This window comes from Dermochelys coriacea, chromosome 1, assembly GCF_009764565.3.
Source record: "Dermochelys coriacea isolate rDerCor1 chromosome 1, rDerCor1.pri.v4, whole genome shotgun sequence".
In the NCBI taxonomy this organism is placed as follows: domain Eukaryota; kingdom Metazoa; phylum Chordata; order Testudines; family Dermochelyidae; genus Dermochelys; species Dermochelys coriacea.
In genome coordinates, this window is record NC_050068.2 from 303,047,409 (window position 1) to 303,074,069 (window position 26,661).

Genomic DNA, 26,661 nt, shown 5'->3' on the forward strand with positions numbered 1-26,661 from the left:
TGCCATTTGGCATGTGGGTTTGGCATTTATATTGTAAATAAATTGCCTGAAAATAATATTTCTGGTTTTGGCATCTTGGACTACCCATTTGCCTGTGCTTGAAATCTTTATTTATTCTTATTTGTTATAGTTTTGTAACTTCCATTTATTTTGTAATCTGTTCTCTCCTGTTTTCCTCCAGTAACTTTGATTGCCCAAACATTCTTCATCACTCTGATATGATAGTATACTGAAATTGTCTTGGAACATTCTTATACATTTCTAAAATATGTTGTTTACTTCTGTTTGTAAGACACATATTTAATTGCAGAAATATATTTTAAAGAGTTAGAACTGTCTCAAAACTTAATGCAGCTGGTGAAATGCATTACTGCACTGATGTTTTTCCTCATAACCTGAGTTCAAACCTTGGCTTTTGTCACAAGTTTAAAAACAAAACAAAAAAGTCGTTCTTCATGCAGATCACAGAACTGCTACACAGTTTGGTACAATCACTATTCTCTATTCAGCAGAATCCCAGGACTGTAAAAACAGGGTGCATTGGCAGAGTTGTAGGGAAATCTTGCACAACTCCTTGTCCTCACTATATGTGACTCAAGCCAATACTATTAATCCCTCACTTTCGCAAGCACTAAACGCACTTCTCAGCTTTAAAAGTAACTGTCTAACAATGAATAATAAAAGAAAATGATAAAGTGAATACTTTGTTTGGATGATTTGAATGAGATTTTAAAAAAGTTCATGGAGTGAAAATATTAGAACAGTGATGCTGTATTAATGGCTATATCTCACATATTCAAATAATGCCTTTGAGCTGCCAAACATGCCTATCTAGGAGAAAACGAGATTTGTGCTGCAGAATAGTAAGTATGTTATCTTTTGAAGGAGATAGAAAAAGGAATTTTATGTGATGTGGGAATCATGATTTATCCAGCTAAGCATCAAATATTGCATAACCGTGTCTTTCTGGTAGTAGAGTACAGTTAGGAAGCTATCTAGGAAATTCATTCTGTTTGTTTTTTTTAAACTCAAATCTTTTATTTAATAATTTATTTAAAACATTTAAAATGCACATAGCATCTTTCATTCTAACAGATCCCAACCGATATGTTTTAAAAGTTCTATAGTGCTAGTAGCCAGACATCATGGGGCACGACATTGGGTGGAGGAGGACATGTTGGCCAAGGACATCAGTGTCCACTCCTATGACATGTGCTATGGGACATTTTGTGTCCATGCAAAGCAGACAGGCCTTTTCATTTCATATAGTCTCCTCTGAAAGACTCCAACCGTTAATGTTATACTGTACTCCATTTATTTGCCTCAGGAGTCAGCACTCATGGGATGTGAATTGGTGGTTTTAGGGAGTCTAGTGGAAGGCATTTCACATGTGATGCTTAGACCTCCAGGTCATTTCTGTCCTCCTCCATCCTCTTCCTGTTTGAAGGAGTCATTATTGAGCATGGTTTTGATTTTGAAAGATATTATCACCTAATGGTGTGATGTGGTGAATGCTTTTCATTTTGCAACTTTTTGATGTGACAGACTCTTGAGCCGAGGTTGCTGATATGTACTATCTGCAACCTCTGAGAGGCTTGGTTGGCTGGAAGTAAGAAGACACTATTGTCCCAGGTTCCAAGCAATCAAAAAGAGTTTGGAATTCTTGAGAGGGTTTCTTCTTATTGGCAGTAAAATGTTTGAGCTCCATATGTGTTTTGGATCCTGACAATCATACTCTTTTTTTCTCTCTCTCTCTCTCTCTCTCTTTCTCCATGCATCATTCCAACCGTTGAGATTAGCTATGAGACACTCTGACCAGTCTCTGAGGAGATGGAGACAGGGTGTTTTCAGTGAGGCTCTAGACTTCAAATGTGTTTCACCTGTTGGTCCAATAATGTTTGAATTAGTTGGCTTCCAGGATATGCGGCAAAACCTTAATATTTTCCCCTGGCTTATATCTGATAAAGAGGTTTGAATACACTAAGTTACTTTGCATTGTCAATTCACAATCCCTGCACTTTCCAGAGAGCAGAGCTGGCTGTCCATAGAGAGGAAGCATTCTAAAGAATGCAGCAGCTCCACTTTGCACAGAGAATGAGCACCTTGCCAATACATCATTTGGGCTGAGAAAAAGCCTGAGAAATTTTAGCCCAACGATCAGGTTTTCCAGAAGATGACAAACTTTATGGTCTTGAAATGCATAGAATGAAAGTGCTGCCTCAAGTGTAACTACCATATTGCTACTGTGAAACAACATAACAATTATCTTTAGGCACAGTATGATTTGTTATGAGGTGGTGGTGGTTGTTGTTTTTCTGCTAGCAAAGTTCTGTGAGCACAGTGTTCTGAAATTTCCAGCCTGTCACTCTAAATCAGATGAGGCTAATGGCAAGGATAGTCAAGCTTCACTTTTCCAATGTGTTCCTTTAACCCCATAACTACTAGTAGGAACTCAGACTACTTTTATGATATCTGTTTGTATTAAAAATGTCCTCACCTTGTCTGTGCTTATGTTAGGAAATTGAGGATCAAATTTAAATTAAGCATATACAACTCCATTGCACTTATTTACACCAGATCTCAGGGCTTGGCTACATTTGCGAGTTACAGCACAATAAAGGAGCCCCAGGCGCACTAGCTCACTACCCGTCCACACTGGCAAGGCACGTAGAGCGCTCTGACTCCGCGGCTACAGTGCTGCTGGTACTCCACCTCGGCGAGTGGAATAACATTTGCTGCGCCCTCACTGGAGCACTGCAGCACCAGTGTGAATGAGATGTTGCTTTACTGCTCTCTGATCAGCCTCGGGAAACATCCCATAATCTCCTTAAGTCAAGTGGCCACTCTTGTGATTGTTTGGAATCGGCTGTAGGAATGCGGAAATGCCCTGTGAACGCTCTGTTTCCGACAGCCGGCTGCTTATCTCGTCCGAGACAAAGCAACCATTAGTGTGGAATGCTTGTGTGTGAGAGAGAGGGGCGAGGGGGTCTGCTGCTGTCTGAACTTACAAGACAGCAGGCTGACATGCTCTCAGCCCCCCAAAAACCCACTCTCTCTCCTCCCCACTTACACATAACACACTCCCTGTCACACTCCACCCTACCACACCCCCATTTGAAAAGCATGTTGTAGCTACTTGCATGCCGGAATAGCTGCCCATAATGCACCGCTCCTAATGCCACTGCAAGTGCTGCAAATGTGGCCACACCAGTGCACTTGAAGTGCACCAGTGCACTTTCCCTACTGCGCTCTACGAAGGCTGGTTTAACTCAAAGCGCTCTCCATCTGCACGTGTAGCCATGCCCTAAGTTTCCAGTTAATATGTTCCTTGATAGATCATTTAACCAGCTGAGGAAAAAAATCTCATTGTCAATGGTATTTCTTTCAATCTAATCTGTACTGCATTATTTGCGTTTCAGAGCTTCTCTGGATTGTACACTACCATTATGTATGCTGTTGAAATCTTTCTAACTTTCAAACGTCAGCTGCATGTTCTCATTATTGTGCTTTAACGATTAATTATTAAGATATGATATGATACAGTAGTCCAAAATGTAAAATATCTTGATGGAATGATCTTAGCTAGACTTGCTTTTTTTTTTTAAGGTTGAGTGTTCAAATACTTTTTCTATTTACCCAGAGAGAAATTCTGGAGCAACAGCAGCGTGAAAGAGATGATACGAGCTTTCATAGCATATGTATGTTTTGCGATAAAGAATTCACAGGAAACAGGTTTGTAGTTTGAGCATATTTACTATTGTTTTTCTCTTAATTAACTGTTAATTGACCATGTCCTTTGTTCACTGGTTTTAAAATATGCCACTGAGCTGGCTTGTGGATAACAGTAGAGCTCTGGAACTGGGGAAGGATTCTGATATGATTCTTGGAACCAGACTTCTGTGTCCTATACTGTAAAGCTGGAAGTGTTGTTTAGCCCAGAGATTGGGAGCCTGTGAAACCGTCTTACACCAGATTTGACAAAGCTAAAGATCAGCATTTGAAGGGATCTTCATCTAATAATCCTCAGATGGAAGTTGAAAGTCAGTTTGTCTAGCTTAGGGGTGGACAAACTTTTTGGCCCCAGGGCCACATCGGGGAATAGAAATTGTATGGAGGGCCATGAATGCTCACAAAGTTGGGGTTGGGGTGCAGGAGGGGGTTTGGGCTCTGGGGTGGGGCTGGGATGAGGAGTTTGAGGTGTAGGAGGGTGCTCTGGGCTGGGACCAAGGGGTTCGGAGGGCAGGAGGGGGATCAGGGCTGGGGCAGGGTGCGGGAAGGGGTTTGGGTTCTGGCTGGGGGTGCGGGCTCTGGGGTGGGGCTGGGAATAAGAGGTTTGGGGTGCAGGAGGGTGCTCCAGGCTGGGATCGAGGGGTTTAGAGAGTGGTAGGGGGATCAGGGCTAGGGCAGGCGGTTGGAGCATGGGGAAAGGCTCAGGGGTGCGGCCCCCGACCCAGCGCTCCAGGTGGAGCACCAGAGTGGGGCTGAGCCGCGTGGTGCAGCCCTGACCCTGTGCCCTGGCTGGAGCAGGGCCAAGCCATGTGGTGCGGTCCTGGACCCAGTTCCCCAGCTGGAGTGGGGCCGCACCACATGCTCAGCTCCCAACCCAGTGCCCCGGCTGGAGCAGGGCCGAGCCACTTGGTGTGGCTCAGGGGCCAGCTTAAATCGGCTCTCGGGCCGAATGTGGCCCACAGGCCATAGTTTGCCCATCTCTGGTCTAGCTATATGGGAATATATAAAAGAAGGAAATATCAATCGTCATATGAATAAATGTATGTAGAATGTGGAACTGTTAATGAGAGGTGGAAAGACTTTAACAAGTCCTTTGCATGAAATTTAAAAATTAAATGGAAATCCTCCTAAATATTTTGAAAAGATGGTGATTAAAAAATAAATACAGCTGACCTTTTATAGGGAGCATCTTGATTAATTTCTTCCATTCCAAAGACATAGTGCCTGATTCACCAAGGCCCCTTTACATCACAATGAACTTTTGGGTGCATTACAGAAGAAACTTGAGAAGTATATACAGTAGTATTTTTTAAAATATAGCCTTAATTTTTTTGTTAGATAACCAGCAGAGAGCAAGCTGAGAAATGACCTCTTATCATGTTTCTCAAAACACCTGTACAAATTAGTAGATGAACTGTAATAATAATGTGAGTCAAAAATAAAATTGTGTTGTAGTTTTCATTTAGTGGCTCAGATTTCATGCATGTGGACTAAGTAATTGAAGTGTTACTGAAACATGCAGTACGGCTGAAATTTAAAATTTTCTACTTCAGTAAGTCAACCTAATTCCATCCCTACCAGCAACAGAAACGTTATTATTGCTGCTTATTTGATGCTGGCTTGTCTACATTTTAATGCTATTAGTGTATGGTAAAGCACTAACTCAATGATTCTCACATGCTTACACAAATATATCCAATGTTCTTTAATATCTTTTGTAGGTCTGTTCTTTTCAATCACATGGCAAGAGATCATGCTTTTAATGTTGGGCTGCCCGATAACATTGTAAATTGTAATGAATTTTTGGCTGCATTACAGAAGAAACTTGACAAGTATGTAATCTTTTTGGAAAAAATAGCCTTAAGTCATTTTACTGTTGGTCTTGAAAGCAATTTGGGCTAAAATGTAAGTGAGCATTCAGGAGGACTTTAAAAATTAGGATGTTGCTGTCTCAGGTGTAATCTTAGACAATTTACTGTTTTCTTTTCACATTTCATTCTGGCTATTTCATAATTTCTTGTATTATGTACATTGATTTAAGTGATAGGTGTGATCTTTCAACCCTTATGCACACAGAGCTCCCATTGACTTCAGTGAGATTTGTGTGCAATAAGGGCTACAGTATCAGAGCCTACATGCATTCATAGATCCCAAGGCCAGACGAGACCATTGTGATCATCTAGTCCAGTGGTTCTCAAACTGTGGGTTGGGACCCCAAAGTGGGTTGCAACTCCATTTTAATGGGGTCACCAGGGCCAGCATTAGACTTGCTGGGACTTGGGGCTGAAGCTGAAGCCCAAGCTCCATTCCCACCCAGGGCGGTGGGGCTTGGGCTCCAGCCCCTCTCCCACTACCCAGGGTGGTGGGGCTCAGGCTCAGGCTCCGGCCCCTTCTCCCCGCATCTGTGGCAGCAGGTCTCGGGCTGTGCCCCCACTCCCTGGGGTCATGTAGTAACTTTGTTGTCAGAAGGGGGTCGTGGTGCAGTGAAGTTGGAGAACCCCATATCTAGTCTGACAGGCCATAGAACTTCCCCAAAATAATTCCAAGAGCAGAGCTTTTAGAAAAACATTCAATCTTGATTTAAAAGATGTCAGTGATGAAGAATCCACCACAACACTTGATAAATTGTTCCAATGGTTAATTACTTTCACTGTTAAAAAAATTTACGCCATGTTTCTAGTCTGATTTTGTCTAGCTTCAGCTTCCAGCCATTGGATCATGTTATACCTTTCTCTGCTAGATTTTCATACTTCTCATTTTAAACTACTTTTGGCTAAACAGCTCCTACATCACCCAAGGCAGCACTCCTCTGTCTACCTCCTGTTATCTCTCTCTTTTTGTGTACCAGTGGTGCAGGCCCTGGCCTCCTGCATGCTCCTACGCATTTTTCATACTCCCTCCTAGCTCCTCTAGGATACCTGTCTCTCTGCTATACGTCCAGTATCTGTGGTGATACAAACCAGAAAGCTATGTAGATGTGATCACTGTGGTATCTGTAAACCCTAGCTCTCCTTTCAAATAAGTATTGAGAAAGTAGATGACAACCATGGCTAGTAAGGGATTTGTTGCTACACACATCGAAAGTGAGCCTCATTGCAAGCAATGTTCTTACCAGGCATGTACACATATGGAAATTGTTGGTTTCCCGTGGCACGCAAGGGTGAGAGAGCAGACAGCTGAGCCAGTTGCTCAGTGGTAAAACTACTGTATCCATGGCTACTTAAAGAAATTTGATTTGAAACCGGAACAGTTTTAGGAAGTAATTGATGATTCACTGATTGAAAATGACTTAATCATGTGCTTTTTAAAAGATTCTGAATCAGAAAACCTTGTGCTGTCAACTAAGTGGTAATTCTGTGTGTTGCAAAGTGAGAGATCTGAGTCCAAAAGCCAGCCTTGGCTACTTGTTCTCCACATAAGTAGGAGTTGGCATCATTTCAGAGTCAGAGCGCTCTTTTGTGTGTGACCAACCCAGATGGAGAGAGAGAGACTACTCAGTATCCCATATTAGTTAATATTCTACCAATGGAAACCACAGATAAATCTATCTAAATATTATAGTGCTAGAAAAATTTGTGCATCATAAATTTTACAAGTGATAAGATCTATAGGAGAACCTCGTTAGTGGCAGCTAAATTAATATATTAGAATAAATTAGAATACATCTAATGTTCATCCACACCATAAGCCTGTCAGACCCCTTTGAAATAAGCAACTTTTGACAACACTCATTGAGATGAGCCATGTTTCAACATTCAGGGTTACTCCATTAGCAGATTCAGCATGGTCCCAATAGCTCCCTTACTTTGCCTACTAAACCAGTGACAGTTTTGGTCTACAAGGTCTCAAGGTCCATTAACCAGTGGCCTCTCAGCCTTCATGTAATTACATAGCCAGCCACAGTGAAGAGCCCACCAGTTTTTTGTTCTGCATCCATAGGTGTGGGAAGTTTTACCAGACTTCTGCTTCAGAACAAAAAAACTTCTTAAAAAAATTGGGACATATAATTGCCCCCAACTCAGGCAGTGGAGTACACGAGCCCAGCTGCAACACAGGCCAGGCAGCTCATCCCCTGCTCTCTTCCCTATTCCCAGAATCATCTGAGACTAAAAAGGGCTAGAGAGGCTTCAAAAGAGGACTTAGGAGAGGTCCTCAAGGGGTAGGCAGCACAGACTCTTCTTCCTCCCTTCCCCCCATGATAGCAGCCAGCTATCAGCTCATGTAAGCAATGACCCAGTCAGTGTGTTTCCAGCTGCTCCATCACAGGGTTTTCCTACAGCTCTCAGTCCTAGGGTATTCCCTCCCACTAGAGCCTGATCCCTCCCGAACACTTTCTGTCACTACCAGCCTCAGTTAAATGTGGATTCTGGGATTTACCATAATGGACTCAAATCTGGCATAGCAATTCTTCTCCAGGGGAGGCCCAATAGACCTACTGTGCTGACCCAATAGACCTATGTGCAATAGGTGAACTTCAAGATCTCCTCTTTTTTTCTCCCAAGAGGGATCCAAGGGCAGTAGGCACAGATGCTGTCTCCTAGAGGTGGCATCCTTTTCCCCCGCTAACCAGAACTATCCAGAAGGTCAGGAGGGAGAGGGCACTGGTAGCATGGATGGCTCTATACTGGCTGAGAGGGCCAAGTCCTCTGATCTCCTCAACATGGTCACTCCGACCCCATTGTCCTGCCCTACCAGCTGGCAGTGGAGTACACAAGCCCAGCTGTCACACAGGCCAGGCAGCTCATCCCCTGCTCCCTTCCCTCTTCCCAGAAGCACCTGAGGCAGAAGAGGGCTAAAGAGACCTCAAAAAGGGAAGTTGGGAGAAGTCATCAAGGGGCAGGACCTTTTCTCTAAGGGACCAATTTGTCACCCAGAGCCAGAACACCTAAAACAAACTGCCTGGTTTTGAGTGATATCACATGAGAGGAAGGACTCTCAGAAGGTGTAACCTCCACTTTGCTGGCATCTAGAAAATCTTCCACAAATTCTTCCCATTACTGAACTTGGTGGAAGTTCAAACTGTGGTGCAGGAAACATAGCTTCTCTCCTTTGCCATCTTGGAATTCTTACTGATGGGCCTGACTAAGGGCTTCACTGTTTCAATGGTAAAAGGTGAAGTGCTTGCATTGCCTAGCATACTTTCCTCCACAGGCAGGAAGAGGATCTCTTTATACCGGGGTTTCAAGCAGTTTCTCCCAACTGCATCTTTATCCTCCTAAGATTCATCAAGGGCTGCCATGGGACCTCAGTTTGGTTTTTAAAGTCCTGTCCCGACATCCCTTTGAGCACCTCAGGAAGGTATCCAGATATTTCTTCTCCATCAAGATGATCTTCCTGGTAGACATTGCCATCACTTGAAGGGTGTCAGAGCTTGGGGTATTATCTATTGAGGAACAGATTGCATATTCCACAATGGTAAAGTGGTTCTTCAATCAGACCTGGCCTTTTCCCAAAAATGAACTTATTTTTTTCACAAAGAGGAAATTTTTGATAAATAAAAATAAATAAATAAAATCCTTTTTTTTTGTATGTATGTATTTTAATAGTTTCTTGGCTTGTCATCTGGGTGTGTTTGGTTGACTATGCCATGGTCTGACTCTGTCCTGCACCACTTTAAGATACCTCAAGATAAATTCTTGAATATCTCTTTCATTTAGCTTGCTCTCACATTCTTAGGATTAATCTTACCGTATATCTCTTCAGTTTAATTAAATATTATTAAATTGTATTGTTTTAACGCAAAATCTTTCCACTGTATGGCTATCATTCAGACTCTCAGTACATACTTTTGCAATATTCTATGTCAGCGGTTCTCAAACTGTGGGTGTGACCCCATTTTAATGGGGTCACCAGGCTGGCATTAGACTTGCTGGGACCCAGGGCCGAAGCTGAAGCCCGAGTCCAGCCTCCCCGGGGATGAAGCATGAGCCCGAGCCCCACCGTCCAGGGCCGAAACCTGAATGCTGCAGTCTTGGGTGGCAGGGCTCTATTTATGGGCTCCCAACCTGGGGCTGAAGCCCTTGGGCTTTGGCGTCCTCTCCCTTCCCCTTCTCCCCCCCCCCCCCCAACCTGGGGCGATGGAGCTCGGACAGGCTAAGACTTTGGTCCCCCCTTGTGGGATCATGTAGTAATTTTTGTTGTCAGAAGGGGGTTGCGGTGCAATGAAGTTTGAGAACCCCAGTCTATGTTAAATTGTCTTTTAATCTGTTTACCTTTTTATCTTAGTTTGCAGTGTTTATACTGTGAGAAAACCTTCAGAGACAAAAATACACTTAAAGATCACATGAGAAAAAAGCAGCATCGCAGAATCAATGCCAAAAATACAGAATATGACAGATTTTATATCATTAATTACTTGGTAAGAGGTTTTTTATATAATTAGTAAATTGACTGTGGAGCTGTAGAAAATATCTTGTTAAGAATGAATAATTCTGAACAAGCAGTTAGCATAAAGGTCAAAATTCAAGTGAAGGACACTTAAGAAATATGCTTAATTATAAAATGATATTTTGGATAATTATTGAATGACAGAATAATAAATGTTTTAGAATTCTAAGACACTCAGGAATACTCAGTTTGAAGACACTTTATGATTAAAGTCATTAGCATTCAATCTCAGCTTTAATAAGCAGGAGGGAAATTTAAATACAGTAATGAAATAAAGGGAGAGCTAATTAGAATGTTGTTGGATTGGAGTTTGTTTTCTAGTAGATTTAAGCTGAAAATATTCTTTAGACTACACAGTATATGCAAGGAAGCTAATCAGTGGCTTTCAAGTGGAATAGAAATAGGCTGAATTTTTTCCCCAAGGTGATGTGTAGTCTGTGATAGGTATTAACAAATTCCACCTAGGTATTTACATTTGGTCTAAATCTCCTTCTGTGTATATACAGCAGTTTTTCGCTCCATCCTTAACTTTTGTGTGGAGTAGCTGTTCCAAAATCTGCCACGTTCTACCCCAGAAGTTGCTGCATTTCAGTTGTGGGTAAAGTGTTTTTATATCTATAGTACACTTGTGTTGATATCCATGTGATAAACTATTTTTTATGCATCTTTCAGACTACCTCACCTACTCTCTGCCCCTTAATCCTCCTCCTTTCCCCCTCTTTCCCCAAACTTTATGCTAGTAATCAGACAGCCATCATTGTTTCTAATTCTCTGGCAAGTTTATTTATTTCCTTCTCCTCCCCAGTGTGAAATTCATTCCCTTGTTCCCTTTCACTGCTAAAGACCACAGAGGCCTAAGGACTAGGACAAGGAAGATTCAGCCCAGGAGCAGTGATGCCTTTTCTAGATGTAAAAATGGCACTGCTCTAAGCAGGGGTGGGGAACCTATGGCCTGCAGGCCAGATGCGGCCTGCTGCTTTGTTTAATCCGGCCCACAGCAACTGTCCGCGCTGCTAACTGAAAGCCCCGAGCCACCCCTGCCCCCTGGGGCTGGAGTCACGAGTGCCAGCTCGCCCCGCTGTGGAGGAAAGCTGGGGTTGCCAATCCCAGAAGCGACTGGCAAGTCCCCTGCGGCCCCTAGGAGCAGCGGCGATCAGGGAAGCTCCCCGTGCTGCCCCTGCCTGCCCCCAGTGCTGGCTCTGCAGCTCCCATTGGCCAGGAACCACAGTTTATGGGAGTTGCAGGTGTGGGCAGTGCACACTGCGCAGAGACCCCTGGCCCCTCCGCCTAGGGGCCGGACATGGCGTCTGCTTCTGGGAGCAGCATGGAGCCAGGGTAGGCAGAGAGCCTGCCTTAGTCCCGATGGGCCTCCGACTGGGAGCCACCTAAGGTAAGCACCACCTGTCCGGAGCCCACATCCCAAACTCGCTGCCCCAGGTTGGAACCCTCTCCCACACCCTAACTCCCTCCCAGACCCTGTACCACAATCCCCTGCCCCAGGTCGGAACCCCCTCCCACGCCCTAACTCCCTCCCCGATTCCACATCCTAACCCCCCCCACCCCAATCCTGAACCCCCTCCAGCATCCAAACTCCCTTCCGGACCCCAGACCTCAAACCCCCTGCTCCAGCCCTGAACCCGCTTCCGCATTCCAAACCCTTGGCCCCAGCCCAAAGCCCCCTCCTGTACCCCAAGCCTCTCATCCCCACCCCCACCCCAGAGCCTGCACCCCCAGCCGGAGCCCTCACCCCCTCCTGCATGCCAACCTCCTGCCCCAGCCTGGAGCCCCCTCCCAGATCCCAAACTCCTCATTTCTGACCCCACCCTGGAGCCTAGGGGAAGCCCCGAGCCACCGTGTGCAGTTCCATTCCCCCCTGCAGCCTCATGGGGCTGTGTGTGGCCCGTGACTGACTTTTTCTGTGAGTCAGTGGCCCCTGGTCAAAAAAAGTTCCCCACCTCTGCTCTAAAGTCTGATCTGCAGGGCTAGAGAAATGAGAGCTTTCTATTAGTTGGAAAGAAGGGGTTCCCAGGCTCCCAACAGGCCCAGTGTTTGCTTCCAGCTCTGCAAGATCCTGAAATATCAGACTTAAATATGATATTGTGTTTTTTTTAAAGGCACTACGTTAGGTCATTTTAGAGGTTTCATGGCTTACTCACAGTCCTGTAAATATAAGAGCATGTCTTCACTGCAGTTAGCTGGGGTTCTTACTTGCGTGTTCTCCCTACCTCCTTCCCATCCACACACAAAAACTTCTCATCTGAGTTTGGTGATTTTTTAGCTGGGCCAGCTGGAGATATGGTTTGAGCATGGGTGCCACTTGGCAGTGAAGATGCCAGGTAAATAATTGGAGTACTAATAGTCCTCCAGTGCCTTCCCATAGTCCCCCCATGTGCCCAGAAGGATAGATGAGTTCTCCCACAATTCTCTGGGAAAGACTCATGGAGTGTCACAGTTTTCTGCTGCACAAAGAACCATGGATGTGTCTCCAGAAGTCTTAGCAACACATGTGGGTAAATACAGCACTAATGAGGACACAGTAGTTTGGTGTACCTGCTCATACCCAAGCTTGGCCATCACCCAGGCTAATGCTGCATTGAAGACATTGCCTAAAAAGCAAGCCCTTTAGGGGTGAGGGATACTAAAAGTAGTCCTGTAAAAACGCTAAATCTCAAATATTTTAAGTAGCTTTTCAATAACATGACATATACAATATTGATGATGGTGTGTTAACAAGGTTTTATTGACACTTGTTTTGAATGACCATAACTCTACCCTGACTCTGCCTCTCATCGGTAAATGCAGCCATCCCATACCCATGCCAAGAAAACCTCTATACCATCTATACTTTAACATCATGAATTTTTTATTTAGGATTTATCTTTGACTATACTCTAACCACTAGCCTACCCCTACCCCCAATACTTATAACCTTTCAAATCTTTGAGCTGCTGCCAAATATCTACAATTCTTTAATAATATATATATATAAAATATTTATTTAATAAATATATATATATATTTAAAAACAAAAATCAACCACACAGTGGTTTCCTTTTTCCCCTTAAAAGTACATTGGTGTGAAGTGCAAGATGTCATAATCAGCCCAGGCCCAATGACATGCAGAGTCAATATCTTTTGACTTCTACACAGCACTTGATTCAAGGTCTCAAATATCTGACCTTGTAATTGTGCCATTATTGTGCACAGAAAAACTGCCTTCGGTTTTATTACAAGGTTCTAAAATCTCTCTCCTTCAAAATCCTGGACACTTGAGCCCTTGTAGCTTGAACCCAAAGGGTCCAAAGATGCCACAGCAAGCCTCTTAACTCAGGCTGACAGATTTGGAATAGCAGTGCTTGTGCTAGCGCTCTAAAAATAGCTGTGTAGACAGGGCTTTGAAGTTGCGACTCAGGCTGGACCTTGGACTCCAAAACTCACCCCTCCCTCTTGGCTTCAGAGCCTCAGTGCCAGCCCGAGCTGTAACTTCAAAGTGCTATCTACGCAGCTGTTTTTAGAGTGCTAGCGCAAGGCCCACTAGCCTAAGTCTGTCAGCTCAGGCTGGGAGGCTTGCTGCTGTGGATTGTGTAGACATACCCCATGTCACCTGGCTTTCTAGGTGAAAGGATACAAAAAAGTACAGCTACTGTTTAAAAAAAAAAAAACAAAAAAAAAAAACCCTGTGAAACATTTGTAAATCAGTTTACTGACATAATGACAAATGACAGACTAGTGTAGGATGGTATAAAGGTTTCCTTTAGCATCAGTCTGAAGTGTTAGAACGTCTCCTACACTGTGAAGGGTGCTTGCACTCTTAATGTTCTCTGGTGCCTTTTTATTTATTTTTACACAGAGGAGGCAATGAGATTAAAGAGAAATGCAGACTGTAATACGTTCAATGGGGTTTCAATGGATTACCCTGTACTCACGAAGACATAATGTTAGTTCCTACTGTGCACATTTGGACCATGGTGATAATGTTAATGTGATGAAGCTGTTTTTGAGTTGAATCCAGGTTCAGCACCAGAAGCTGAAGCTGCCCAGGGCCTGTTTTCCATAATGACATGACATACGTTGCTGTTCTGCAACTTTTTGCATTGTTTGTAGTGATGTTTAACTGTTTAAGGCAAGCCATATTAAGCTTTTATGGTTTCTCATCCCCTGTGAAAGCTCTTTCCCTTTGCTGTACTTGAAATGTCCAGGAGATTCACAGCTTTCAATATAGCTAGGAGAATGTGGCTATTACATGTCGGTCATTCATTACAGAGCATTGCTTGATATAAAGATAAGTGACTTGGTTTTTGGAGTAGTTTTTTTTTTTTGTTCTGTTTAATAGACAAACTAGAGAGTTTTCAGAATGAAACAACAAATATCTTATCTTTCCAAATGTCAGTTCTGTGAAGCTTAGTGTTTTAAAAATGTGTCTTTAGTAGTAAGCGCCATTATAATCTCCAGCCCTTTTTAAATACACACAATAAACCTCTTGAAATGGTAGCTGGATCTTGACCTATTTACATGGAAACTTATTTATATGTTGTTGTAATTAAAAGTATTCCTTTTTAAAGCAGACTTGTATCTGTGTCCCTGCTCTTTTTATAATTTTGCTTTACATATGAACCTTCACAGAGCACTTAAATGGTCTTTATGGTTATTGTCAGGCCACAGCCGGAGTTTTTTTGTTTTTCTGGGGGTGTTTTAAATAGGTCTTTTTGTTCACATGTATTGAGAGCTTTTATTGAATTGTTTCACAAACTTCAGCCCCATTCCTGCTCCTATTGAAGTCAGTGGCAAAACTCCCGTTGACTTCAGTTGGAACAGGAATATATCCTTTGTTTTTCTGAATTATGCTTTTGGCTTCATTAGCATTTATAGTGTAATTAATTACGCGGATTTCCTTTCTGAACTGAGAAGTTGCATTTTATGGCTTACTTCTTCTGTGTATTCTTCCTTTCCTGCCTTAAGTAGCCTACTTGACATTGCAGGGAATTATGTAACTGTAGAGTCATATATCAATAAGTCATCTTCTGATTTACCAAGATTCCTTAGCTGTCTGACATCACTTAAAAGTGGCTTTTGTTATGCTGCCATGATAATTAATCACATATTTTGTTGAGTTCTGCTTCATAGTACTATACAGTAGTACACGTGATCTTTAGCTATATAAGGATAGATGCTTTTCTTGAAACTTCATTAGCTTTGTAATTTCAGCTCTAAGCAACAATCAAAAGATTATTTATGATGTATTCAATATTCTTGTTGCATAAGGGTGAGTTTTTCAAAAGGTAGGAGACTCAGGCTCACAAATCCCATTGAAAATCAAGAGGACTTGTGCTTCTGAATCATTTAGGCATGTTTCAAAATCCCAGAGGCTCTCTTTAGGATCAGGGACTCTCTGTAGGCATTATATGAGCACATTAGATAGGGCTCCTGCTCCAAAGAGCTTACAGTATAAACAGACAAGACTCCAAGTGTATCCATTGGAGTGTGGCCAGGAGGACTGGAAATATTGGGCATGCACTTCCCTAATCAGTTACACATTTAATTTTAAATTGGCTGATAATAGGCCATAGAGTAGAGCCCTGCGTGAGACTATTTTTTAATACCACTCCCACCCGCTCCTGCTATTATGGCAGCAGGTGCTGTGGGACCCACAGGATCTCAGTCCTGCTGCAGGGCTTTACCCTAGTCCCTCGCAGGGGCTCTAACATAGAGTAAAGCAATGGCACTCTAATGAATGGGTTTATTTTCAAATTGTAAAAATTTGCTGAAATGCATACATGTCTCTCACAGGAATTTTATTTCTTAAAGTCATTTTTGATATATTTTCTTAAAGAGTAAACTGATCTATTTTTCTTGCGGCCAAACTGCAAATAATAGTTACCCTGTATGTTTTGTTTTCTGGCTACTTGCTGGCTGAGCTTGGGAAGGACTTGTGCTCAACTTGATGGCATTTCTCTGTCTGTAATGTGATAACTTTTGAACATCACATCCAGTCAATTCCAAAATTTTAGGGAATGTTCTAGGCATCAGTGGCCAGACCTGATTGATTTGTGGAGAAATCGGAAGACCAAAAGGGGGAAAATAGGATGAACCCTCTGCCAGCTGCAACTGGTTGATAGCATCCGTTTACCCCTTCCATCCTAACACTCCTATCTCATCTCTTGTCTCTTCTCCCAATAGAATTTTAACATGTTGACACACTGAATGACTTATCTCCCAAACAGAGAGAAGAATTATGGTGGGTCTGCCATGGGTATGTGGGTATGCACACAGCCCATGGCATGGGGGAGGAGGTGGTGAGGACACACAAACCCCTGACAGGCAGGAGGTTGGGGGACTCTGATACAGGGAAAGGGAGAAAAGTGGCCACACAGGGCCTCTAACATGGGGAGTATGGGGGTCAGACAGCCCCTGCCATGGGAATAAATGGGTAGAGAGAGGGTAATGAGAGCTCACGGAGAGCCCCTGCCATGGGGGGAGAATGGAGAACCATGGAATGGGTGGAAGAAGGAATGTGAGGATATACAAAAGGCTAGATGGGGAGAAGTTGGGGAACCCCAGTATAGGGGTCAGGGGAATAGGAGTGCACATAGAGTCCCTACCATGAGGGGGATGATAGGGGATCCTCGAATGGGGGAAGGGGACACACACAACCTCTGGTGTGGGGGGAAGAATGGGGAAATCTGGTATGGGAGAAGGGGGTCACACAGAGCTTGGCATGCAGATGAAGAAGGGACTGAAGGGCTCCGTTTCCATACGTCTTAGGAGCTGCGCATTTAGGGAAGGTGCCTGCCATGCAGAGTTCCACTAGTGTGTGGCTTCAGAACCCCTGGATGCCAGTTGACAGCTTCTGTAAGCCCTCCAAGCCAGTGCTTCGGCCCCTCCTCCTCATGATGGTGCATGCTCCCTCAGCTAGGCACACAGTCCCACATCTGTCGAAATCTGAAAGTGATAGGCAATGGCAGAAAAATCCATCTTTATGGATTCATGCTGTATCTTGGGGAAAGGGAATAGTAAATATGCAGCCATTCTTATCTACGGAACTCATTTTACACAGACCCTTAAAGGTGACCTGCAAAGAAAGTTTGAAATCCTGTTCTTGTGTTTTTGTTTTGTTTGGGTTTTTGGTTTTGGTTTTTGGTTTTGGGAGCTGGGGGCTGGTTCTTTATGGTATAATAAAAGGCCTGAATGCTGTTTTAAAATGTGTATTTTCTACTTTTTGAACTATTAATAATGTTAAGTCTAGTGTTTTCCCCTGGTTTTGCAAAAAAAAAAAAAAAAAAATGTAGAGAGGTCTCAGGAGATATTTATAGAGTTCTCACATCTCAGATGAAGAGGCAGGGATGTTGAACTTTTTTAAGACATCCCTTTGTGCCAGATGCTCATTAGACACTAGCATTTAAATGTGCACACAAGCCAAAAAAAGAATTTTTAACAATCTAACTAAAAGTCACTGTCTCCCCCCCCCCCCAGTCTCTTGGTTCTTATGATATTGTAGCTTCACTAGTTCACCACTCACCAGGGAAGATCAAACCTGAATTTTTATGTAAAAAAGCTAGCCGTCAACCAACCACACACACACACACACACACACAAAAGCCCCTCTTATGTACTTTGCTTTCTATATAAGCATTGCAAAGAAACAAAAGCTCGTACCCAATTATTTTCCCCTTCCCCTTTTTGCAGTTCACATTTAACCAAAAGGTAAAGCTTGATTTTTTTTTTCCTTTTCTTTTGAAGGTGTTCTCTTGTGCCCATAGACTTCAAGGTAGCAGGGAAGAAAAATTGTGAAAATATCTGTTAATTTTGCAGTCATGAGCTGCTATCCTGTCATTACAGGCTGTGGTGTTGGCAGCCACAGTTTCCATAGGAAATGGTGGTGTGTAGCTGTGACAATGTGTAGGGAGAGGTGTTAATAGCTGCACATTATCTCAGAAGAATGGTGACATTAATGAGGCTCCACTGTAACTTGGAGAGTTTACACACTAGAGCATAACATCTCTGAATTAATTACTGAATCTTCATTTTGTAAATGGTAATGGCATCATGTTAAGGGCTATCAGAGATGTTTATGTGTGCTCCATTTACCTGATAGATTGTAACAGCTTTGGAAATTCTCATTAAACTGTTAAATGGTGGATATCTTTTCTTTTCTTTTTCTTTTTTTTTTAATAAAACCACATTGACAATAATAGCATTTGTTACCAGGGTATACTTAATAATGAATATCTTTATTAGAGTGACTGAGTATTTTAATAGAGGGAACAGGGCATGTTCAAATATTTAGGCTCCCTGTTTAAAAGTTTCCCATATGTATCTGAGATGTGTCAAAAAGTTGGGGCCAAGATAATTAAATATGATGTGTGTAAACCACAAGTGTAGAAAGTATGAGTACAAAAAAAACTACTTAAATTGTTGGTTCTGGTTTATTTTTGAAGGCGACAAGACTCTTTCAGAGAAAGAAACACTAGAGAGAGAAAGTTAAAGCATAACTGTTTGGATATAGAACAGTGGTCTTCTAGGACTAGGCGCTATAATTATTGTTTATATTACAGTCGCACTAGTGGTCTGAGCTGAAAGTGGAGCCCCATTGTGCTAGGCAGGGGATGGATGATTTGATGATTACCTCTTCTGTTCATTTCCCCCCTGGGGCACCTGGCCTTGGCCACTGTCGGAAGACAGGATACTAGGCAAGATGGACCTTTGGTCAGACCCAGTATGGCCGTTTTTATGTTCTTAAGACACTTTTGTCATGATTGCATTGTGACTCTATCAGATGATGAAGTGATCCTCCAACTGTTAAAGATTGAATACCATTGTGTTAGTGCATTTTGGAGCACATCTCACTTATAGTCATGATGTTGACTTGCTCCTGTGTAAACAATAGATCAGAAAAGAGAGGGGGGTTTTCATCATAATCACAGCATTGGGGGTGGGGAAACTTACTAAAAAATTAAAATCTTCAACCAGTTCTAATACTGGTTGTCTGTTGTGATGTACTCCTGTCTTCAGAGATCCAAAAGGGCTTCCAGTAAGTTGGTGGAATTGGAAACCATAGTATGCATTGAAGGTCAGCTTTGACTTATTGTACATAAATGTGAATCTCTAGGCAAACATGGTTTTCCCTTAAATTGGGACCTCTCACTTGTTTTTTATTATGAATAAGGTGAATAAAATTATGTTTAAAAGAATTACTTTAATTTAAATCCACAAACATATAAGAGTAAATCCAAAATAAGATGTTGACTGTGGCTTAAGAAGTTTTACATTCATTCATTTGTTTCTTAACATGTGGCACGTGTGTGGAAGTTATTTTTTTCCTTTATCTCTCATTTCCAGGAATTTGGAAAGTCCTGGGAGGAAGTTCAGTCGGAAGATGACCGAGAATTGCTAGATAACCTGGAAGAGTAAGAGTTATATAGCCATTTTATACAAGTTAATGGGGAGTTTTTGCTTGGTATGCAATTTGAAGAGACTCATAACATAGTCAGATCAAGCTAGTTTTCATCAGAACGCTTAGACTCATAGACTTTAAGGTCAGAAGGGACCATTATGATCATCTAGTCTGACCTCCTACACAACGCAGGCCACAGAATCTCACCCACCCACTCCTGTAACAAACCCCTAACTTATGTCTGAGCTATTGAAATCCTCAAATCGTGGTTTAAAGACTTCAAGGTGCAGAGAATCCTCCAACAAGTGACCCATGCCCCACACTGCAGAGGAAGGCGAAAAACCCCCAGGGCCTCTGCCAATGCCCTGGTGGAAAATTCCTTCCCAACCCCAAATATGGCGATCAGCTGAACCCTGAGCATGTGGGCAAGACTCACCAGCCAGACACCCAGGAAGGAATTCTCTGTAGCAACTCAGATCCCACCCCATCTAACATCCCATCACAGGCCATTTGGCATATCTACCGCTAATAGTCAAAGATCAATTAATTGCCAAAATTAGGCTATCTCATCATATCATCTCCTCCATAAATTTATCAGGCTTAGTCTTGAAGCCAGATATGTCTTTTGCCCCCACTGCTTCCCTTGGAAGGCTGTTCCAGTACTTCAATCCTCTGATGGTTAGAAACCTTCATCTAATTTCAAGTCTAAACTTCCTGATGGCCAGTTTATATCCATTTATTCTTGTGTCCACGTTGGTACTTAGCTTAAATAATTCTTCTCCCTCCTTGATATTTATCCCTTTGATATATTTATAGATAGCAATCATACCTCCCCTCAGCCTTCTTTTGGTTAGGCTAAACAAGCCAAGCTCTTTGAGTCTCCTTTCATAAGACAGGTTTTCCATTCCTCGGATCATCCTAGTAGCCCTTCTCTGTACCTATTCCAGTTTGAATTCATCCTTCTTAAACATAGGAGACCAGAACTGCACACAATATTCCAAATGAGATCTCACCAATGCCTTGTATAACGGTACAAACACCTTCTCTCTACTGGAAATACCTCACCTGATGCATCCCAAGACCACATTAGCTTTTTTCACAGCCATACCACATTGGCAGCTCATAGTCATCCTGTGATCGACCAATACTCCAAGGTCCTTCTACTCCTCTGTTACTTTCAAGTGATGCGTCCCCAGTTGATAACAGAAATTCTTGTTATTAATCCCTAAATGTATGACCTTTCCCTTTTTGCTATTAAATTTCATCCTATTACTATTACTCCAGTTTACAAGGTCATCCAGATCTTTCTGTATGATATCCCGGTCCTTCTCTGTATCAGCAATTCCTCCCAGCTTTGTGTCATCCGCAAACTTTATTAGCAGATTCCTGCTTTTTGTGCCAAGGTCAGTAATAAAAAGATTAAATAAGATTGGTCCCAAAACCGATCCTTGAGGAACTCCACTAATAACCTCCTTCCAGCCTGACAGTTCCCTTTTCAATGTGATCTGCTGTAGTCTCCCCTTTAACCAGTTCCTTATCCACCTTTCAGTTTTCATATTGATCCCCATCTTTTCCAATTTAGCTAATAATTCTCCCTGTGGAACCGTATCAAATGCCTTACTGAGATCAAGGTAAATTAGATCCATTGCGTTCCCTTTGTGTAAAAAATCTGTTACCTTCTCAAAGAAGAAGATCAGGTTGGTTTGACACGATCTACCTTTTGTAAAGCCATGTTGTATTTTTGTCCCAATTACCATTGACCTCAGTGTCCTTAACTATTTTCTCCTTCAAAATTTTTTCCAAGACCTTGCATACTACTGATGTCAAACTAACAGGCCTGTAGTTACCCGAATCGCATTTTTTACCTTTCTTAAAAATAGGAACACTTCATCAAAGGCACTTCTCAGGGAGGGCTACTTCCAAGCCACATTTAGTCTTTCAACCTGAAGCTGTTTTGACTGCAAAACTGTTCAAATGAGGGTCATCAAAAAAAATTTATAATGGGGGTAAAGCATATTTTCTCCTCTTTTTCTTAATACTCAGAAATGGCTGAATTGCTTTTCACTTATTAGAGCTTGGCAAATGCTCAACCCTACTTAGGTGAATAAGGAAATCATTAATAGGTAGGAAGCATTTTCTAGTGGTTAAAGCACAGGATTGGGCATCAAAACTACTGATGATTGTTCCTGGTTCTGCCTGTGATTTTAGCTTCAGTTTACCTACATGTAAAACATGGGTATAATAATACTTTTGTACCCCACATAGGTGTTGTGAAGCTTGATGAATCAGCGTAGGTAAAGTACTCTGAAATCCTTAGGTGAAAGCTCTGTATAAGTGCTAAGTATTATTATTTCAGAGTATCGCTACACATCTGGATGTAACTTATTGCTTATATAAAACGTGTGTGCACTTGCACTAAATGTAGCAGAAACAAGAATCTGTTCTGTGGAATAATAATGTTTGATAGGTACATAAAATTGAGAAAACTCCAGCTGCCTGTCATTTGTATCTTTTGTTAGTATATGAAAAGATTAGAGAGGCACAGTAGGGTGTGAAAGACTTTATGGAAATATTCAGTTAAAAAGCAATTTGCTGTGGCTTACCAGATTCGATTTACTTACTCGATTAAGCATTACAGAATTTGCCTGCACTGCTATTCACTGCACATGGTCCTAACTGTAAATGGAGTTAATTGTACAGCAGTTGAGAGCCCCAGTAGCCCAAGAAGGAGCTCTAGTACTTCTCTTCAGGGAAGTTCACTAGAGTAGTGGCCCAAACAGGTTCTGAGAGCCAAATTCCAGCAACACTGTATATTCATGTTTGGCTATATTTTGCGCTCAGAATAGCCATATAGAAGTCAGTAGAGTTACTCTGAATCTACAATTTTGTAACTAAAAGCCAAATCTGACCTTTTGATAACCTCTACCTTTGTATTTTTTAGTCAAGGGACTAAATTCTACCAATGTAGCATATTGGCATCTTGGTCCATAACTAGGGCTTCTAGGCGCTATAATAATAGAATTAATAATAAAACCAAACTATGGTAACTCAACTGAAGGAAAATGACTTACTCTTCACTTATTGTAGTTCAGTGAGAGGAAAATTTGGCTCACACTTTCACATCATCTTACCTTTCACAAAAACTCTCTTCAAGCCCTTTTCAATTAAACAAACACTTTGTCTCCTTCATCATAGAGACTGGTCTGATTGGGAGGAGCATCCTGTCTGTGCAGTTTGCCTGTTTTGTGAAAAGCAAGCAGACACTACCAAAAAATTATGTTTCCACATGAAGGTAAGGTACAAATATGTTTAAATCACATTTTTTTTTTATCAGTTTGAAGTGAAAAGTAGGATTGTGGCAGCGCTGTTGAGATCAGGGTCTTCTGTTGCTCTACGAATATACAACATGCATTCAGAATGATGCAAAATGCAGTCGGAGAATGCCCTCTTTAGTGCAGAATACAGTCATTGCATCTCCAGTGTCTGCTTTATGGAAAACTCATTGAAGCCAAGTTTTACAATGAGAATGTGAATCACCATCTCTGGCAAGTTTACATGGTAAGATAATAGAGGCAGTAATAAAATTTTATTAACTACAATGATTTGCTGACTTAGCATTTATTATAGTTAAACATGCTACAAAATTGAAACTTAGATGTTAAACAGATAATGGTAATTAAACTAACCACATACAAAAATTTCTGGCAAACACAAATCTATCTGTCTGTGTTAGCCTGACTATATAAACATCGAGCTGCTTTCAACTTGGAATACTAGAAGTAGTGGTAATAATAATAAGCTATGTTTTTTTCCAGGAAGCACATGGATTTGACCTTCTTAAAATAAAGGCAGAGCATGGTGAGTAAGAGATACTGTAATTGTCAGCATCTGTCATTAGTGTGGGGAAAACCACAGCATAAGACTACTTGAAAACAACTGCATCACTTTAATTTTTTCAGATTTTAACTTTTCCTTTACGGAAACGCTGCCTTGCCAGCTGACAAAGGACAGCCAAGTCTATTCTGTTTTTTGGAACTGCTGCTAATACTTCCCATGAAATAGCTATCTCTGGGTATTTGATATTGTCTCTTGACATTTTGGGTTCTTTCATGGAATAACTTCTGCAGATCCCCAGTCGAAGGGTCTAAGATTCTGCCACAAGACCCCTTCAATCATTATTTCAAAAATGCTGTTGGGATTTCTTTCACTTTACATGGCAGAAAGCACAGTGCACCCTGTGCTCAAAGCCTTAGGGCTCTCTGCCATGCAGTGAAGGTCAAAGTGTCCTTAATTTTTAAACTGTATTACTGACCAATTCTGCTTCAGCTACAAGATAAACTTTTGCTGAGTTATAGGATAAACTACAGGGATAAACTTTTGCTGAGTTATAGGACTCTGCCTGTGTATGCCTTCAGTAAAATTCCTTTGCATTACAAGTGCTTCTTTGTATTTTGTGTTTCTTAGGTTGTTGTTTTCTGCCATTTGCCAGGTTTGAAGTTTTATCAGCAAGTGAAGTTAGTGAACTTCATCAGAAGGGAAATCCACCAGTGTCGATGTTACAACTGCAAGGAGATGTTTCAGTCTAAGACTGAATTAATAAGTCACATGGAAGTGACCAAACACATTACATTCCTGCCAACCAGGTCTACATGGGATCAACCACAGTACGTGCTAACTTGTGTTTTTCCTCCAGCATTTATGTTCCTATTTGATACTGCCCCAGATGAGTATGGTCTGAAAGGTCCATTCTCTGGCAATACTATGGTACCCAGAGCTACCTAGCTCTTTGCAGGCCCAAGTGATGGTATGAGCACAGTTGCAAGCTGCCTCAGGCCTAGCCAAAATTGTAAGTCCCCACACTGTGTGAAACTACCGGGCTTTGGCACAGACTGCTGTCCCAGATGCCTTAACGCTATGTTGCCACAGTCAGGGACAACATGCTACACAGGTAAAAAAACAGGAAGAAGGAACTGACTTCAGACAGCTGAACACTTACTTCCCCATGTCCTTATGTGGCTCTTATAAGGTACAGTAGCAACTTGACTTTTCAAATACTCTGTTCCACTTCATGCTTTATAACTCCCATCCCAGAAAGCCAGCAGATTCATGCCCGCTAGAAGTCTGCTTAAAAACAGCTTAATTGCCCAAAACATCTGCAGGGGCTCTACTGGGAGCTGTAAAGTTCTGGACTTTAGAATTATATGGCTGTATCTACACTTAAAATACTACAGTGGTACAGCTGCAGCGCTTCAGTGCAGATGTTCACTCCAGCAATGGGAAGGGTTCTCCCTTCACTATAGTGAATCCACCTCCCAGGAAGTAGCTGGGTTGATGGAAGAATTCTTCTGTAAATTTAGCACCCTCTACACCAGGAGTTAGGTCGGCTTAACTATGTTACTCAGAGGTGTGGATTTTTCAAACCCTGGGGTGATGTAGCTGGGTCAACCTAACTTTTCAGTTTCCATCTCCTATGCTTCATCATACTGGCTCTGGTTGTGGAGGGGTCTAGTTAACACAACAGCTTAGCTTCCACTAGGATGCTGTTTTCTCATCTGCTTGCTTTCCTCCTGCTCAGACAGCTGCAACAGTAACCCCAGCCTGTGCCTTCTGCCAGGCAATGGAGTGATGAGCAAAAAAAAAAAAAAAAAAAAAAAAAGGGGTTTTTTTGTTTTGTATTTTCAATAAAAGGTATCAAGGGAAGAAAAAATATTGAGATTTTACTCTCACGAATCCAACTATGCTGCGATAAGAGTATAACCACCCTTTAAAACCAGAGCATGAGAAAATATATAGTGAAATCAACTAAAAAGTAATCTTTCCCTGCAGAATCCTTCAGGTAGGGATTGCAAATCTTGCAGAAATCTCTATAATGAGGCATTGGCTTTGTCCCATGGGATCTGTAAAAAGCTTCCAGCAATTGTGAACAAGCGTCTAGCTGTTTGGTATATGCAGCATAATATGCTATGACTGACCATTTGTGGTACAGTGAGTCAAACTTCTTGCCCGATTGAAATGTGACACTACGCTTCACTTGATGGCATTTCTCCATTTGTCTGTATGGAGCCTGATAACTTTGGAATGCTGCAACTAATCAATTCCAAAACTTCAGAGGGGGCTCAGTGGTCAGAACCTTATTGACTGAAATCCAGAAAAGCCTGATTTCCATTAAAGTCAGGCTCACAGTGTATCCATTTGGTGCTATGGGCAGAGGAATCTCTCTGGAGCCCTCTGCTGCTGTCTGCACATCACAGGCAGCAGCTTACTAAAGGGTTACACGCTTCATTGCTGTGTACCCAGCTACATCCCTCACTGCCCCCCTCCAGACTGACCCTTCCCACCCCCACTCCAGCCAGTCTTCCCTTGGTCTACCACTAAAGCCTTCCCCCAGCCATTTCCTCCTCTTCCTCTCCCCCACCTGGACGGCCAGTCTCCTCCCAATCAGGCTTCCATTTGCACTTAAGTTGGATATTTACAGTTAACTCCTAGCACTCAGCCTACATGTTCAATGCAATGTGTGGCCCTCTAGTAATATTTTATTCTTACATTTTGTCACTTTCAGGTATTATTTTCCTACCTATGAAAACGATACACTCCTATGTACACTGTCAGACAGTGAAGATGAACTGACAGCCAGGGATCAAATCGAAGATGTCCCTATCATTAGTGAAGATATTTCCGACCTAGAGGCTCTGAGACAAAGCAGTGTTTTAAACCAACTTCTGCGTGAATAAAACAACAATTAAGGAAAGCCTAAACATTGAGAGAGAGGTTTACCAATCTTCAGGCATTCTACCTGCAAGACTAAAAGGAAAACTCTGATCTCACTTACATGCTAGTGTGATTTAGCCCATGATTGCTATAAACACAGACTGTAAATGAATGGGAGTACCAAATAAAGAAAATAGGCAATAAAAACTGTGTGTAAACTTATATTTTTTCTTGATTGATGCTACTTTGTTTTTAAATTCATGCTGTGTTTTTTCTCCATTTAATTCTCCGTAGCATATTGTTGTTTATATACACAGTTTTGTTTTATTTTATCTGAAAATCTGCAGTGTAGCAATTCGTGGTGGCTGGCATTTGATGAGCATCTGGTGCTAGAGATGAGAGAACCCAGATCGCCATATGAAGAATGAATGAAGCTTTGCTATATT

At 42.0% G+C, this 26,661-nt stretch overlaps 1 protein-coding gene across 7 annotated transcripts in view; it reads left to right on the top strand.

Annotated features, from left to right (window-relative positions):
* Positions 1 to 26,439, top strand: part of ZNF277 (zinc finger protein 277) — an 89,804-nt gene extending 63,365 nt beyond the window's left edge. For 6 of the 7 annotated variants that reach the window (XM_038397481.2, XM_043495044.1, XM_038397491.2 and 3 more), the window contains exons 5-12: positions 3,641 to 3,732; positions 5,451 to 5,561; positions 9,955 to 10,087; positions 19,453 to 19,520; positions 22,703 to 22,799; positions 23,323 to 23,365; positions 23,997 to 24,171; positions 26,067 to 26,439. In XM_038397481.2, coding sequence (XP_038253409.1) covers positions 3,641 to 3,732; positions 5,451 to 5,561; positions 9,955 to 10,087; positions 19,453 to 19,520; positions 22,703 to 22,799; positions 23,323 to 23,365; positions 23,997 to 24,171; positions 26,067 to 26,238 — 891 coding nt within the window. In that variant the 3' untranslated portion in view covers positions 26,239 to 26,439. Of the gene's footprint in view, positions 1 to 3,640; positions 3,733 to 5,450; positions 5,562 to 9,954; positions 10,088 to 19,452; positions 19,521 to 22,702; positions 22,800 to 23,322; positions 23,366 to 23,971; positions 24,172 to 26,066 lie in introns of all 7 variants that reach the window. The other variant, XR_006275145.1, reaches the window with a different exon arrangement.
* Positions 26,440 to 26,661: the final 222 nt, after the last annotated feature.